Raw genomic sequence first — 17,930 nt, forward strand, 5'->3', positions numbered from 1 at the left:
TCCCACTGGCTTCAGTGAATTCATGATTGAAGTGTAAGCCAGATACTACAGGTTTCATTCATTTCCCTACAACTACAACTGAATATTGAAAAGACTACCTGAAAGCCCCTTGCTAAGGCTATGGAAGGGTGATTTCCATTTTAAGTAAAAAATTAGCTTACAAGGTCTTCAACTCTAGTATCTCGCTCTATACCAAACAGCCCTATTTTGGTGTAGTTAATAATTACAGTACACACACATTTATAGTAATCAGTATCTTTAATTGGCAGTTCTAAAAATAGTTTTATTTGCGGTTATTTCTTTAAAATGATCTGTTAAAAATAATTTATTCTAACTATACAGTTCTAATGTGATCTTCGTTTCTGTATTTGCTCTCATCACTGATGATGTTCATTACTAGCATTTGGAGATTTGGTGGCAAGTCTGTAAATTCTACTGTTCTTCACTTCTGTATCAGTAGTAGGCTCACTGTACCTTCTTAAAAACCTGCTTACACTTGACTCCACACACTCTTATTTCCTAGGAAGAGAAAATAATTTAAAAATACAACTTTTACATAGAATTAATGCATTATACATTCATGTGCATGTCCATCTTAATTTAAATCCACAATTTTCTATCAAATTAGATTGGATAGCTTGTACATATTTTAGCCTATTTTTAATCCTAAAAGAAACCAGCTGGTTTGGGTTTGTTTTCTGGTGAAAGGCAGAGAAGGAGAAGTTATTTTGGGATCTCGGATCTTAAAGGGTCAAACATGTTCCTGGTGCATTATTCTCTATTTGCAGTATGTTCAACTGCTTAGGTCTTTGAAATGAGCATTCTCTATTTTGGACACATGAAGAAGGTATCTGGGGATGGCTCTGAATAACCAGTTCTGGATCTGTATATTGATGACTCGTAGTTCAAACCTACAAAACCAGAAATCAGCTGAAAGCCCACTCTAGCAACACAACGAACATGGCTAGAAAAGGACAGGTAATTGTGTACAGAAGATTTCATCTAGATCTATAAATCACAGCACAGCAGGGAGTTTTGACTGAACTTGACCATACTGGATGCCTGATGCTGCCTACTGTTCTTTTGTGTTTCATAAGAGCTTTTCAAAAAACCCTACTTGCTAGTCCTTGGATCATCATGAACTGTGCATAAGCATCTTGGGCACTGATTTATGAGGCCTATTGCTGTTTACCTAATCTCACTGAAGATGCAGTTTAATCTGCTCCATGCCTGAAACTATTTAAGTTAGACCTGAGAAACGCACAGAGTATGTGTGGAGGTGTTACCTGGATTTGGTGGAAGAAGAAAAAGGGGTGGAATTTCTTAAGGGACATAAAGACAAAGGTTATGTATGGCCTATCAGAAGGGATGTACTTTCTATTTCAAGATAAGACTTTTAATAAAGCTGTCAGAATATTCTGAGCGAACAGGAGGCAGAATTTCTTGGGAAGTTATGCACATTTTCTCATGGGAGACTTTGATAAAATGGCATATTAAAAAAACCTTACACTAAGTCAATAACCTTATTGGCATGTGTTGCTAATCCCTAGTAAAAGAAAGTGCTTCATGATGAATTGATGAAACAAGCAGACTGATACAATAACTTTCGTTAGGACCTGTTTTGTTCACTTCTATATAGGTAACCCAGAAGAAGGAGTGTGCAATAAGGGTTAAGACATCTGCTGACAGTGACAAAAACCTACAGAGCAGAAGCAATCAATACAGTAGAAAAAGGCAATAAAACTCAAAAGGAAATGGAGAATGGTCAAATAAGTCACTCACATAAAATAGAATCTAAGGAGGAAAAAGAACTACAAAGTACAGACCATAGAATGAAATGGGGAAAATAGGAGGCAATAAACTACTAAAGCATGTAGTACTACTTTCTACAGAACTGTGGAAAATTAAATTAACACTTGGCTCATTGTGTAAAGTTCAATAGGATCATAAAGCTATTGAAGTATCAGTTTTGTAGAGGTAACTGCCCATTGTATCAAAGGACTCTCAAGAGTACAGAACCTAGTAATCTTAGCTGGTCAAAAACAAGATACTAAATGTGACTCTTTTAGTGTATGTTTAATGGGGAGAGTTACATTAACAAGGGTTCAGAGAAATAAAGAGGACATCTTTTGAAGTTCATGAAATATAAAAAGTGATGAAATTGAAATATTGGGGACTGGCCTCTAACTTGGTTACTTCTTTTGCATGAAGTAACTTTGTACTGACTTTTGTGTACATGTGAGACAGATTGTGATAAATGGTGTGAGTGCCAATGAGAGCATGGATGACTGCATCAGCTGGCAGGTATGATACAGGACTCCTCACAGCCTTCTGAAAAAGCAGGCTCAGATCAGTCAGGTTACCTTGGGGTATGTAAAGTGGCACTAGACAGATACACTTGAGCAACTGAATCTGAACTTATACTTCTAAAATCAAACTCTTGACAGGTATAGAAAGTGGTCTGGCCTGGAGGTCCATGGCTAGGTTGCATGGCTAGAGCATAAATCAGAGGAAGGATAGCAGAAATCAGGGCCAAAGAAATTGGTGACAGGAAATGGGAAGATATAATGACAGCGGAGCTGGCAAGGGACAGAAACCAGGATGCCAATACAGAGAAATCCAAAAGCAACTAGCGCTGTTGCTTCATATATTTGCACATAAGTGCAGTTGAATTCCTAGGCCAGACTTCTACAGCTAATTGCAACCTGTTTGCCAGCAAAGAATCTGAAAGGGCTGATGCGTGGTTCCATGGCATCAGCTGTTGTCAAGCTGGGAGGTAGCATGGAAGTACTGTCGTGTGTTTGTGTATAGATAGAAGGAATATGTATACACAGGGAATTCTGGAGTCACATTTTTATTGCTTCCCCCCACTATTTTCAGTGAGCCGATGGCCTCAGCTATAAAGTGATCACTTACACAGTAACTTTCTCCCTACCTGCATTCTATGGAAATTGTGTTGAGTAATAAGGGGTTTGGGGTACTTTTGTAAAAAATTCATAACTGCTACTGATTTGAATATTTAGAGAACATCCATTTAGACTACTGAATGACAATAGTACTGAACAGTGAACAGAAATGGAGGTTGGATTTTATTATTTCAGCAGGAAGACTGCCTTTTGCCCACACTGATGAGACAGTGAGGATGCTATGAAGAGCTATGTGAGAAAAGAATAGGCATCTTCTTTCAGATCCTGTTAACTTAAAAAGATAAAAATTATGATCTGAAAGAACATGACATTTCAAAAACTTAATTGCTGTTTTAGTTCTCTAGGCTATAATGCAGTCTGCCTGTAATTATTTTAAAAGAACAATGGTGTATTTTCCCCTTATGGCTTATTGTTGGATGCATAATTTCACCAGCTCCCATACTGTGTATTTCACGGACCGTATGAAGGACATTCTGTTAAATGTCTTCCTCATTGTAAACATTTCAAACTGGTGTGTCTGGACAGACAGTTAATACAGTAAGAGTACTGCTCTGAAATCAAACAGTCTTTGTAAAGGACATAAAAGCTTAATGGCTCCAAATGAAATAGTTGCTTTAGAAACAAGTTAAATGCTGCACCAATACATAATTATGTCAAAGTAAGCCAAGATAACAGCCCACAGCCTGCTGCATTACACCTAACCATTTTAATAGATTGGCATTTAAAAACTGTTACATGATCTTACCAGGTGCATTTCATCTCCTTCAATCCACTGGGTCCAACCACGACCTTCTTTTTCTCCATTCTGTACACAAAGAAGCTTATCTCCATCCCAAGATACAGTGGTCTAACAAAACAGACATGTTCAGTGTTACTGTAGTATTGTCTGATATTATGATTAGTTTCCTTAAAACAAAACTTCTAACATAATAAATAGTTAATGTATCTCATAAGAAGAATAACTGTAGAGTGTTGTAACACTTAGGATAATTACAAAATTAATTAGCTTAAACAGAAGGTTGCTGGCCAGCTGCCTGTCAAAACCTGGAAGGATGAGATAAAGCTGTTAAAAGAAAAAAAAATGTTTAAAAAAATCATTGTGTAAGAGTGCACTCCTCTCTCCCTGCTGACAAATACAATGGCAGAAGGTGTGTGCAGCCTAACACTGTATTTGCAAAAGAAGCTGAAAAACTTGAGATTCGGGGTTTTTTTTCCACCATAAGAAAGATTCCCCAGCTGCTAAACCTGAAAACAGTACCCACATACTGGCAACTATGGATGAACAAGGCTTTCAAATCCTGAGCGGTTTTCCCCATGTCTTAAATCTGCCTTCCATTATCAAGCAGAATGGTTTGGAAATATCAGCAAATTGGTAACTTTGCCAGCATCCTGCTTTGTGTAACTGTAGCTGGAGAACTACTTGAACCAGGACTGGCAGACTAAGAAATAGTGAGTAAGGTGTTGCAGGATTCAACATCGCACTTTTGTGAGTATTAGTGCTGTCTTGAGTAGTTCAGTAGAACTTGATTCATAAAAAAACTTCAATGTAGCTTGTTACTCTGGTTAGTCTTTACTGACAATTTGCCTTTCACGTGTCCCTAAGATAAAGAGAAGCAATACTCTAAAATATTTAAAGAGGGAAGGGGAAGAGCACTGACAATTTGTGCTCCATGAGGATAGTTTAACATCAATATTAGCACCTGGCTTTTAAACCAGCTTGCTTGAAGTGAATCTGAGGACCAAATATGGAATTAATGTCTACCTTGTAAAAGTCTTCAGCCACTGCATGTATAAGTAGTCAAATACAGAGAGAAGATGAATTCTGACTTATCATTAAAGGAAAACCTACTGGATACATCCTGTGTAGTTTCTAAGAAAAGAAGTCAGCCTGCATTTGTCATTCTGGGAACTAAAACCTGTTCAACATTCAAGAACTATACAGCCCTATTTATTTAATTTGTGTATGTCACAAACAATTAATTCTTAATTGATAACCATGGTAGCCACTATCTTTAAATGAGTACAGCCCAGCAGTCTCCTCCCCTGGGATGCTTTAGACTAAACAAGCATGGAAAATGAATCACTAGAAAGAGTGCCAGCATAGATAATCATATGCAAGGCATTGTTATTGATCCCACATAGTCTATTTGCACCATATGGGGTCTCTGAAAGACACGCTCATGTGTCCTTGCTAAAAATCTCTCCATTTTGGAAAATGCATTCACAGGTTCTTCTGTTTACTCTCATAAAAGGATGTATTTAAATCGAGTAGTAGATAACATTTAAAAAAAACCATATCCTTTTAATATATAAAATGCTAATGCAGGAAAAAACCAACACGTTTGGGTAAAGCTGTAGTTAATGTGGTCATCACCTAAATCCTCTTCCATAGGAGACAGAAGGTAACAAATTATACTAGTCAAAGTGAAAAATGTTTAATTTTTAAGTTAGCATAACTAAGAATTTCTCATGATTCTAAAAATTAATGTATCAGAAAATGAACATTATTTCTACCAATGACTTATAGATGTGAGGGATACTGTGGAATGAAGCATCTCTATATGCAACTTTACTTAGTAACCACACTCATTTTTATCCATGGAGTATTAGCTCAGCATAGTTTAATTAGACTAGCTTAATAGTTAAATTTTGTGGGTTTATAGGTGAATCCAAAGGCATAAATAAAGTAAGATCCAACTTTATTAGTACTACTAAAGTTTGAAGTCAGTTCTGGAAGTGATTAGTCTTGATAATATTCACTAGCTTAGTACACTTGGAGGCAACTGAGAAATGTTTGTAGCAGTGCAAGGAAATGTTAACTTTTTCAGCCTCCAAGGGTGACTGAAATTGTTTCATCTCAGAAAACAACACACTTTTTTTCTCTGACTTTCTTTTTTCTCCAGTCAAGATTAGATATTGCTTTTGGCAATTTGGTGATAACCACAGATTATAGTACCACAGACTGTTAACCTATCTGCTTTATCAGCCAATATTCTCGGTTATCATCCTCTGCTTCCCTTTCAGAAATATATATACTGAAGGGACAGGAGTAAACCATATAGTTCCAGATTTTTGTGTGTGGCTATTTTGCTATGAATGTTGTAAAGGACAGAATATATTGCAGGAGAACATAATGTCCTCCTCTTTGTTAGCAGGAACAACCACTTTATGACAGCAAGATTAACCAGTAGCATTTTTACTTTTTTTTTCCTTTAGGTCAAACTGTAATGTCTCTTATAATAAAACACATAACTAATACAGAAGATAGAAACTTCTCTTCTAACTCAGTTTGAAGTAAGTTCTTCCATTCCAAATATGTCTGTTGAGACACACATTGAGTATTAGTTGAGGTTGGAGTTGCTATGGCTGCTAATATTCCACCCTTTGCCAACAGCCGAGATATAGCAATGCTTGCCTTAGAACATTTCCAAATAGTTGAGTCAGAACATAATAATAATATTCCAAAAATACCACTGTAGGACAAATGTTGGTAAATATAATCTCTATGTAAGAGCAAAGATTTATTTTTTAAACTTGGATCAGGATATCACCATTGTATAACTAGGAGTCAAACAGCTGAATAAACAAGTAAGCTAGTTCTATATGAACATTTAGTTGCTGTTTTCCTCTCCCAGCACACACTTACTATCAAGATAAAGGAATGCTTCACCTTCTGTATAATGCAACTTCTTCTTAGAAAAGTAGGCTTTTATAATTAATCTTGTTTGCCACCATTTTGGTAATAGCATTACCTAAGGTTTGTCTGATTACAGAGACTGAGCTATTGTCTCCTATCTGGAATGACTGAAAATCTTTACCAGGGTTTGGTGAGCAGAGCATCCCCAGGCAGACAGTTCCTATTCTTCATCTTCCTCCACAAGCAAAAGGAGCAGACAAACTCTGAGGACACTGGAAAGCTGCAGTTTCCTGATGGCAACAGAACCAACTAGATGAAAATATAGTATTTCTCTAAAACTGAAGGCTTCTGCCTTTTTGAGTATCTCATACTACTTGTAGGATAAATGGAAGACTTCATTTATTCCTTTAAACTAGGTAGTACATAATCTAGTTTGTCATAAGGAAGCTTAAGTTTTGCTTGCTTACTGCCTGATCATACTAAAATTTATGAATACTTCTCAATTCAAATGCATATAATTCCGTAGGGAACTTCATTAGAATATAGTGATTAATGTGATTAGTCAATAGTGTGATTAAAAATACTGAAGGAGCACAAGAGTTAACAAAGAGATAAATAAGAGTGAGCCTTGCCTCAATTTCACTTTTCTCAAAAATTCTAACGACCAATATTGCATATCTTTTGGATTATATACTCTTTGCTCTTGAGGTGTAATAACAGACAGAGTTTCTCTGGGAGATGAAGAAGCCTTTGAAGCTTCAGACGACAAAAAATGTTTACATTTTCTTTAGTTTTATGATATGATTTCTGTAGTCTTACACTACTTAGAGATCTTTTTATTACTTGGCCATTCACATTTGTTAGTGATTTTATCTCTCTGTATTACAAAGATTTAAATACATGTGCACAGCAACACCATCTTCCTGAAAATTAAAGCTAGAAGAAATGATAATTAAAGTATTATAGTCACTGTTTTCAGTTATGAGTCAAGGTAGAATTATTAAATGAAATATTTAGTAAAAGCAAATCTGTTGACTATGCATTTGCATTTTCTCTAGTAGCAGCAACAGTACTGAAATCTTGCAGAATTACAACAGATACTACTTCCAGCTTCTATTGGCAAGTCATATTGACCCACAGCCAGAGATGCTGACCTGTAATTTACTGAAAGAGTCATCAAACTATTTCATCAGAGAACTTTGCATTTCCCAGTGAGGTCTATGTGCAAAAACATTCGATGCTGGCTGTACACGATGTTTCTCATTCCCATGTTGGCTATTCCTAGTGTGTGTGCTCCATCTCAATTGAGTAATTCTCTGCTTATGAGAATGACCAGTCATTTAACAACTGTAATTATGATTTAAGAAGGAATAAGCAATGGAAAGTAATTGTTTAGGTCAGATGACATAGGAAAATCCAATTTGAGCTGTGCCCTGTATTGTGAAAATATCCCAGAATTTTTAGTCAAACATGGTAATATATCCCAACAAGATATTTAATAGTTTTAATTCTAATGAGGATAATCAGAGGGCTGCAGCACCTCTCCTGTCAAGACAGGCTGGGAGCGTTGGGGCTGGAGAAAAGAAGGCTCCAGGGAGATCTTAGAGCAGCCTTCCAGTAGTTAAAGCTACAAGAAAGCTGGGGAGGGACTTTTTACAAGGGCATGTCATGATAGGACGAAGGGGAATGGCTTTAAACTGAAAGAGGGTATATTTAGATTAGGTATTAGGAAGAAATTCTTAACTGTGAGGATGGTGAGATTCAGGAACAGGTTGCCCAGAGAAGCTGTGGATGGCCCATCCCTGGAAGCGTTCAGGGCCAGGCTGGATGGGGCTTTGAGCAACCTGGTCTAGCGGAAGGTGTCCCTGCCCATGGCAAGGGGGTTGGAACTCTGATCTTTAAGGTCCCTTCCAACCCAAACCATTCTATGATTCTATGAACAGCTTCTCAAGATCAAGCATTTTCACCTGTACTAAGTATCAAAGTGATATAAAAACTTCTGGTAAGCAGTCTGCAGGGGAAATTTTCATCAAGTTAAGTGCTGATGGAATAAACTAATATTGGTATCACAGTTACACTGTATTTTGTCTGTGAAGACGCATTCTGTAATGTTGTAGCCACTACCCATGACCTGTAGAAGGCGTGCTGCACACTGTTAACAAGGGCTACAACTATGTCTGGGGTCTGTCACCTATCCTGTAACTCCTTTTATCTCATCAAATCTGCATCTGGCAGGCTGGTGACAGATAAACTACTGAGAAAACAACAACAAACCCAACAGAAAAAGTAGTGGTAGGATTCCTGGACTGCATCTCAAGATAACTGTTGCTGGACAAAGGCCATACATATTTAGCCATCCAGTAGCTAGGTCGAATGATAAAGTCTATACCAACCTTTCCTTACCTTACTAACTTCAGTTCAACCCTGTAGGAGCACTTACAAATCTAATCTCCCACCTCATCATTCCTGTTTGTAGCCATGCAGCAACAGAACTCCTAAAGTTAATGCATAGGAAGTAGCTGGTAGTACAATACAACTCATCTCTCAGCTGCTTGAAGGGCTGGCAGTTACCACGTCTCATAATAGGTATCTATAGCTACGTGACTCTGAAATGTGTTCATACCATTACAAACTCGCTCAGACTGCTATTGTCTGTACCCGACTGATAAGTGTACTGAAGTTTAGTCAAAAAGTGAGACACTTCTAGAAGCAGTATTTTGCTTCTATGATTGTCAGTATCTCCATTGCTAGCAAAGGGTCTTAGAACTGGATTGACAAATTTTAGATCAAAGGGTAAGCTGCTGTCAGATAGGATCAGATCTTAAATGTTCAAATTCCTTATTTTGAATGCTTGCTTGTAAGAGTAAGGAAGGAAAGCAATGACTAGAGACATGTTCCAGGGAGTAGGAAAGTAAGTGCCAAAGCTCCAGGCTATGTAGGTGGGAAGAAGAGTAGAAGCAGTATTTTGGACAGTGCATAATCTTTTATTTCTTAGGAATGGTGGATTTATTTTTTTCTTACTGAAATAAAATTGTATACAAATACAAAAATAGGAAAACTTTTGTATATCCTACGCCAGGAAAAAAAAAAAAAGTAAAACCCAGCACATTCAATTCACTTTGTGCAAGAAACAGAATCAATTCTAAGACACTGTTTAAATTAATGTGTATAATTGACTTAACCTTTGCGTAATTTTAGCAAGATGAAATTGTACATAACATTAATGGTTTGTCATTAAAAATTGGATTTGTTAAGTCTGGTTCTCAGGCTTTCAGCGGATTCTGATTGCACACTCTGCATTCTTAATTCTCTGAGCTTTTTAGGATTCACAAAAAGCTGACATGCTAAGCCCATCCAAAACCATCTCTCCTACAAAGCTTCATATGTTCACAGCGGTTTTGTGAATAACTAGCTCAAAGCTTCTGATGAGTCTCAGGTTTTACACATGAATCCAGCACTGCAAAATTTGAAGTTAATGACATCTTAAATTATATGGCCAAAGATTCTAGAGATCTCATTTGATATCACCATGCAAATGTGCTGAGCATATCACTGACAGGTAATAAACAGTAATGGCAAAAGAGCATGCAGTGTGAAACGAGGCAGAAAAAAGGAAACAGCTCCTCTTTACTAAGGCACAGAGACTGAATGAATTAGAGTTTTAGACAGCCTGAGGCAGATCCAAGAGTGGACCTGTTCTCTGGAGCCTCAGAAGGGTTGACTGGAAGACCGTTCTTCACTTGTGGACAGCAGTTTGTAAAAGGTCAGAAGTATCAATAGGAAATTATTCCAGTAAGGAGCTGGGGAATTTACAGTACTGCAGAGACAGAGGGCATAGGATTTGAGAGAAGACTAGTATATACACACAGGCAATGACAGAAAACCACCTCCCAGCAGCAGCCAATCTAGAACAATGCTTGTTCCAACAAAGTACATGAGAAAACACTTACAAGCCAAAAAGAAAAGGATGGCATTTGAAGAGGTAAAGAAAGAAAATAGTTGAATCAGAGGGATCAAGTAAAGACATATTGCTGATCTTGCATCTCACTAGACAAGCGCAATTTATTTTGAGCTTTCTCAGCCTGTGGGGGATCCCTACTGGAATTCCAAGTATTGGAATGTTGTTTGTTGGTTGTTGTTTTTCTGGCAGCAAAGTCTTCATTCCAACACCTACTCTTAACTAGATTAACAGCTGTGAATTCCATTTGTGGAACTGACAAACACTGCTTAAAACTGCCTAAATATGTAAATAAGCTTCATGAGCCATGTTATTTTGCAACAGGGCTTTATTCTGAACTTGCAGCAGTATAAATCAAATGATGACTAGAACAACTAAATTCAGTTGCCTTTTTCCTGAACACAAACTAGAGAGGAATCAGTTTCACATTAGGTATGATTATTAGTTAAAACAGAGCCATGATCAGTTTCGAAGAACTTACCTCCTTTCACTAGGATATAGCACATGTAACTAGCACTGGTTTGTGTGACAGACAGACTGGTTAGGTGCCTATGAACAATCCTTATGCGGCTGTCTTAAATGTTAAATGACTGTATATTTTCAGGAAGATGGTAAGATTTATGACAGATCTGATGACTGAATTCTACAACTCCCAAATCCTCCTTACCCTACCACCCTAACAACTCTTAACTATGACTAAAAATTATATCAGTTTCAACAATAGAACTCTGAACACCCAAATGATAACTTATCTAGTTCTACTCTGCTTTTATTCTGTTTTGGTTAACTAAATGATTAACATGAACATTTTTCCAACTTCAGTTTCAGATTCTGTTTACCAGTCCCCAGTCATTGTCATTTCCTTTCCTGCTTCCATGTAAGAAGAAAATTACTATGCCAAAGAACACAAGGCTCTGAATTACTGAAGCATCCTTCATTTGCTTAACTAAATACTCAATTCTAATGTAACTAATGCCATTTTCAGTTATCCAAGAAATTCTCCTGTTCTATATTTAGAACATAGAATCTTCCTTGATTTTTTAATCAGATCACTTGCTCTTAGTCTCTGTCAAAAGATAGATTCATTCTGGATAGCGTGAGCTAAAGCAATTCAGTCTCATTCAAATGCTTGAACAGCACATAAAAATTATAATGCAAAAACCTTCCCTGACTTTAGCAGCAAAATGATTAGAAAAGTAAAATTTTAGGGAAGTAAGTTTTGCAGTTGAGCTATCCCATTCTCAATCTGCTTTGAGTCACTGGTTGCAAAGACTTGGAACATGAAACTTCAGCCTTTGTTTCAGCCTTTAAGTTTTTTCAGCTTTTTAAGACTTTTGATTGATGTACTGAGCAAATACACTGTGAAGGCACATAAGGTTAACTTTTCTGCTTTAGCCCCATTCTTATGTTTACTGGTACATATTTCACATTGCAGATGCTTCCTCAGCTTCACTGTTTATTACTGATGGTGAAAAAAGAAGGCAAAATTATCTGGTGATAAATGAGACACATTTGTAGATGGTTTTCAATTAATTGTTGTTTCAATAATGTCTTGCCTCTTTTGTGCACAGTAAATTTTTTCCACAGTAAAGTTTATGTGCATGAAACAAGATTTTATATTTAGTGCAATACCTGAGATGCTCATCAAATTAATAGCAACTAGAGATTATAGAATTTACCTTAAAATTGAGGAATTTTTTTTATGACACTGGAGCTTTACTGAGAACGAAGACAGCAGGATCAAATAGTTCAGGAAATACCAAAGCCATAGTCATCCATTTAACTTTGAATTTCTGTCTTTGTACACTATACATCTAATGCATGTTACCAATTAAAACCAAACTTCAAAGTAATGGGAACTTTATCACATGGTCTGAATCAAACTACGCACCATGCAAGAAATAATGTAATACAGTATTAATGTTCTAAACTTCTTAATACACCATCTAACATGCACCTTGTAACATTTGCAAAGAAGAATAAAAGATGCTCCTGAATACATAAACATTCATTTTACCTTTGTAGTCCAAACTGCCAGATTTTTAACAACTCTAAATATTAAGTATGATTAAGCTTGCAGAAACATCTTTCACGAAATTGCCAAACAAACAGAGAAATTCTTCTTTAATTTTTATCTAGGAGAGAAAATCCCTGGGGAAAAACTTCAGGAGAAGCACAATAGCATTATGGAGCTAAATGAATGCAGATGTCTTGTTTGCATTTCTTAAGAGACCAGGTTGTGCTGCAGCTTGCTCCATACACGCTTTTAGCAATGCTTAGAACACACTGAATATCTGCTGTCTTCTTGGAAGTACCTTGCACTGTGATCAGTGATCTCCCCTGTGTCCGCACATCTGTGTGGTCAACTAGCCTAACCTTCTGTTTTACAAAACAGAGAAATGGCACCTTTAACTTAACTAGTAGGGCTTTTGAGTTTCTCGAGATTCCAAAGTAGCAAATTTTAACTTTAAAACAGAAACAAAGTCTTTAAAGGAACTAAAATCACCAACTACTGTTACCTATACCCCTTAAGAAAACAGAACCACCTAAAATCATGTGCATACACCAAAGCAACAGTTAAAGGTCAAAAAAAGGACAAACTGAAACTGCTAAGGTTTATCCAGCTCAATTAAGTCACTGTTCCAGAAAGTTCAGACAAGCTTCCAGGAGTGACCAACTATACACAGATGAAAAAATCCTAACTGAAATGAAGGAGGGGGGTTATACTATCACAGGAGTATCAATTCCTACTGTCAAACCTTCGACTCACTTCCAAAGTAAGTATCAGCAAAACGTTTTAGCCTTTACTCATCACAGTATTGATTTGGAATTATTGTAGCTACACTCTACACTGACTGAATCAAAGATGTGTTCTACAACTGAAAGGTGAATATAATTTCAGTGAATTATACACAAGATTTAACCTGTGCTAATACTATTTTTACTGATACGTTAAGTCTAGTTAGTTGATATATTCTTCATTAAAAGAAAAAATTATCTATACCTATTGGATGAATTACTTCTAAGGTTATTTTTGCTAGTCTCCTGATGATTGCTCTGCTATATAGATTAATGTTTAATGTGTAACTTGTCTTACTGATGTTACTTTGTACTTCTCATACATTGAGCTACTTGGATAAAACTTGCCCAGTGGTCTGCTCAGTCCACAATATAAATAACAATAATTGATTCACAATCTCTCCCATTACACAGGTTGATTATTAACAATTAAGCTATTTATGGCATGCAGTTTCAAGCCATAGATGAGAAAAGGACGATATTCAACCTTTGCTTTTATGGTGGTTTCCTTCATAACACCACTCAGGGAGTGGTCCAGTATCTCTTATATCACCCCCATGACCCTTCTCTCACAAGACTCCTCCTGGAACATTGGAGTTATTTTGTTGCTTAATAACTGCAAGTTTTGCCTGACATCATGGTTATCAGATTTGAGCTGAAGTGCCTTCAGAAAGACAGCTTCTTGTACTGTTTTGTCTTTAAGAAAACAGAGGTCTGGTAGAAATCTTTAATAAGGTATGATACATTGCTACAAGGCAAATAGAGAATCAGTAATCAGTGACCTTAACTGTACAGCTGCCATTGGTATCTGTTGTTGGACGCCACCAAGGGACATGGAGGATTTCTGAAAGTTTTTGTGGTGTTATGTGCCTAAGTCAGTGTTAGTGACTACCCTTTGGGAATTTTTTTTGAGAAGGCAAGAAGATCCTGGTATCTTCTGCTTCCAAGGCTGAGTAAGCATTTTGCACTAAACAGCCAATAGGTAAAATATTTAAGCAACCCTTGGAAGTAGGATGAACTAGGTTCCACTCCAAAACAAATAGCTGTTGTAGCGACTATAATAATAATTTTCTAATTTCACCTCCCTGGTTCAACATTTTGAATTCTTCCTTATCACTCAAATTAAAAAAATAGGGTAGAGAATTGTGGCCTTGTACAAATAATGAAATAATTAGGGTGTTTGTCAGGAAATCAAGAGTTGTGTCTTACTTCTGTTCACTGTTTCAAAAGCACAACTAGGCAAGGACCACATTTTCCTGTCTTCTGAAGCTGATTTTTCAGCACAGTGGCTGGCTGACACATTTCATAAGAACTCATTGTAGGTACATGCTAGACAGCCTCAGAGCATAATTACTTCATTCCACCATATAGAGGATGTTTTAGTCCTCCTTTATATGGAGTTTAATGGTATTTAAGTACAGATAATGCTTAGATGGAGACATTTCTGTACACACACAAACCAGTAATTCACAGATGCAAACACTCAGGACTTCAGACATTTTTAGTGCCTAAGCAGATGTTTCGAACATTGCTATCTCTGACAGTAATTTGGCTACCTAAGTCTAAGTCCTCCTTTGGGCTCATAACTGTTCAGTGGATCTAGACTTCATTACCCTGATTAAGAGCCCTCCAGCTGTCAAAAACGCATGATGACATTGGCGTACCTTCCTATACAAATACACACTGCTTCTCCCTTCTGTGAATATTGTATTCTGCATTCTGTCATGCTTCTATCCTCTGTAACAAGGAGTACAGAAAGATTAGTTGAGGCACTTGCTAGCTAGCCATTCTTTTTTTTTCTGATCTTCATGATCTTTCCCTTTCCTGCCATCACCAGAGCAAAAGCAAATTTTCATATCCTAGTGGTAGTGAATAGTACTGGTTTTAAATGGCACTATCTAAGAATGGAAACCTATTAATTCTCTTTTATGTGATTTCTCCTCTACAGGCCCTCGTGAGATAATTTTCTTTTGCTCATCAACTTCTTTGTTGTGGGATATTACAGGTGTCATGCCTTCAAACTAACAGGAAAGAACTTGGTATTCTCAAGTTTTTCCCTGTTAATTGGTATTTATCAGTCATAAGTCAGAAAATATTGTCTCTCTGGCAAGCTCATAAGGCAGAATCCTCAGTGTTTGCTTATTGATTGCAATAAGATTTGTTCCAGTAGCCCAATTAATGCATCTACTCTAATAAATACAGCCAGGAAGGAGCACGCATAGGAACAAGAACAAGAAAGAAAAGTAAATTTCTGAGCAGTTGGCCATTCTTGTGGATTTCCTTTACTGTAAAACATTATTCAGTGAAGAGATTCTGAAAGTCTGAACACAATTGTCTTTTTGACTAACAAATATCCAAGTATAATTCAGTAACATTTCACTGAAGTTATTATTCATTCATTCATTGTTTCGTGCTCCTGATTAAAATTAGCTTTCCTTTAATGTAAAGGCACGCTAAAAATTGTGTGCAGATATTGGCAAACTGAGAAGTACAGAAATAGCCACACAAAATGGTTAACAGATGTGGTCTGTGAAAGGCCTCAGATTATTAATACTCTTTTTTTTTTTTTTGTCCGTTGTTACAGTTCTAATTCTTACCATGCATTTGCGATCATCCACCCCAGCTAAATCCTCCTCAAACTCCTTTCCTACATCAAATTCCATGATGTAGTTTCTAAAAGTGCTTAGAGTTTTAATGATCATATGATCCCCATTCTGAAGGATTTCTTTGTCAGGTTTTAGCAAGTTTGCTATTTTTCTTACAGCAACATTTACATCTGAAAAAGAAAAAGAATTATTTTAATCCAGTAAAGTCTACCACAAAAAGAAGTTTGTAGCTCTTCGGAGAACTAAAACAAAGATAAATGTCCAGATCTTTCAGGCCAGCTTTGTCATCAGGAAAAAGTACATAACCTAATTCTTTTAACTTCAGCAAGTTAATGTTTTGATTTTCTGATTATGCAAAATCCTAAAAAATATCACTTATATTTGACAGTTAATAAGGCCTTCAATATTTTTATAGGAATACTAGCACTTTACATCAAATGCAAACACACGATATTGCATTAAGTACACCATTGTCTTTGTTACACATTAAAATTTTACTCTTTTTCAAATTACGGTTGTTTTTTTAAGTTTGAAATCTGCCACTTCTTCAAGCTATGTAGTTTAATCTCTGTTAATGAAAGCTTCAAGATGGTAAAAAGTAGAGGCTGCTTAAGACAAACCAATTTTGCATAAGGCAATTCTTAAAGTGCATTCCCCAAAAAAATATTTCTCACAAAAATGATTTATGGCTGTACAAGAAAAAACAGATTAATGTAAAGACTAAGACAGGTTGCATGTATTGATTATTTATTAAAGAATTACAAAGGAAACCTTACCCAGTGCTTTCAGATACTCCTCAAAATTGTCATTGCTGACCATTTTCCAGTAGCCATTGAAATCTGCAGGCATCCCTGCTTCAGGTAATTGTCAAATCAAAGTCTCAGAACAGTGTGTTGATTCTGCACCACACAGTTCACTGCCTTACTTTGCGGCAAGTTTGAAATCTGGTTTCTTTTATCTCTTTTTTAGACCATGTAGCTATGCAAGTCCTTCTAATCCGATTATTGTTGAAGTGTTGCCTTTAAACCCTTCCACAAGGCTGAACCTCTGCAATTTCTAATGACAGCAGGATGACTTGATTTAAATAGAAATATTCACCTTCCACATAACTTCCATAAGGGTTCCGATTATCTTGAGATACATTTAGACATATTACTCTTCATTTTTCATGCCACTCAGAAAAAAACCAACCCTTTTAAATAGCTTTACATTAGGATATTAGCCAAAGCTATATAAGTGCTTGTGTGTTTTTTTATGGCAAATCTTTCTTCCTTGAATATGTTCTTACTACTTTATGCCACCTACTCTTCAGAAAACGATCATACAGACTCAGTGAAAGCGATTTGTCTCTGGCATTACTTTCACTTGTTCCACAAGCTCCTTAATTCTAGAGAACCAGTGGCCACCTGAGCACTCAAAAAGAGCCAGTTAGATGGGAACTTGTGTCAAGAAGCAGTGGTTAATCCTGTATATGGCTACTGAATGTATGCTTTCAGTTAATTTAAGCAACATTGAAACACAGAAGTAGCACTTTATGGATTCTGTAGTTTTTGAAGGTGTCTTCTGTCAAAAATAACATAGACTGAATCAGGAGACTAGGCAACCAACACAGAATGATTTTTCTAGCTAACATTGGGGCTCAAATACTGAGACAGCCTCTTAGCTATTTTCATTTATTTTCTACTATGTATATTCAAATGGTACAGCTGAAGTTCCTCTTAGATATGTTATCTACTCCAGAGCTTCAGCAATTACTTACTTTTACAGAAGACTCTGGATCAGAGAAGCAAAGAAACCCACTTTAAATCTGGGGATGAGGACTGTCTGTCATTTGTGAATCTGGAGGCTTAAAATTACATGAATGGTACATGCATTTTTAAGTGCTTGCATGAAAGAAAGATTTATTTCCACCTCTTGTCCAAACTGCCAAAACACAGGAAGTTATTCAGGGTCCTAAAAAGTCAAAGTTTAGCAGTGTCATATATTTAAATAAATATATATAA

The 17,930-nt window shown here is 36.5% G+C and overlaps 1 protein-coding gene across 1 annotated transcript; it reads right to left on the bottom strand.

The window, feature by feature from the left end:
- Positions 1-239: 239 nt before the first annotated feature.
- On the bottom strand, positions 240-17,919 carry RBP1 (retinol binding protein 1). Its single transcript, XM_037407252.1, has 4 exons — positions 16,704-17,919; positions 15,919-16,097; positions 3,673-3,774; positions 240-519 (listed from the first exon to the last, which is right to left on the bottom strand). The coding sequence occupies exons 1-4, from the start codon at positions 16,774-16,776 to the stop codon at positions 466-468; spliced, it is 408 nt and encodes a 135-aa protein (XP_037263149.1). The 5' UTR covers positions 16,777-17,919; the 3' UTR covers positions 240-465.
- Between the last annotated feature and the right edge of the window lie 11 nt (positions 17,920-17,930).

This window comes from Falco rusticolus, chromosome 13 (assembly GCF_015220075.1).
Source record: "Falco rusticolus isolate bFalRus1 chromosome 13, bFalRus1.pri, whole genome shotgun sequence".
In the NCBI taxonomy this organism is placed as follows: Eukaryota; Metazoa; Chordata; class Aves; order Falconiformes; family Falconidae; genus Falco; species Falco rusticolus.

Coding starts and splice junctions, on each gene's coding strand:
- RBP1 (XM_037407252.1), bottom strand. CDS start 16,776: ATGCCTGCAGATTTCAATGGCTACTGGAAAATGGTCAGCAATGACAAT. Junction 16,098..16,703: donor GGAGTATCTGAAAGCACTGG/GTAAGGTTTCCT, acceptor TTTCTTTTTCAG/ATGTAAATGTTGCTGTAAGA. Junction 520..3,672: donor AAGGAGATGAAATGCACCTG/GTAAGATCATGT, acceptor TTCTCTTCCTAG/GAAATAAGAGTGTGTGGAGT.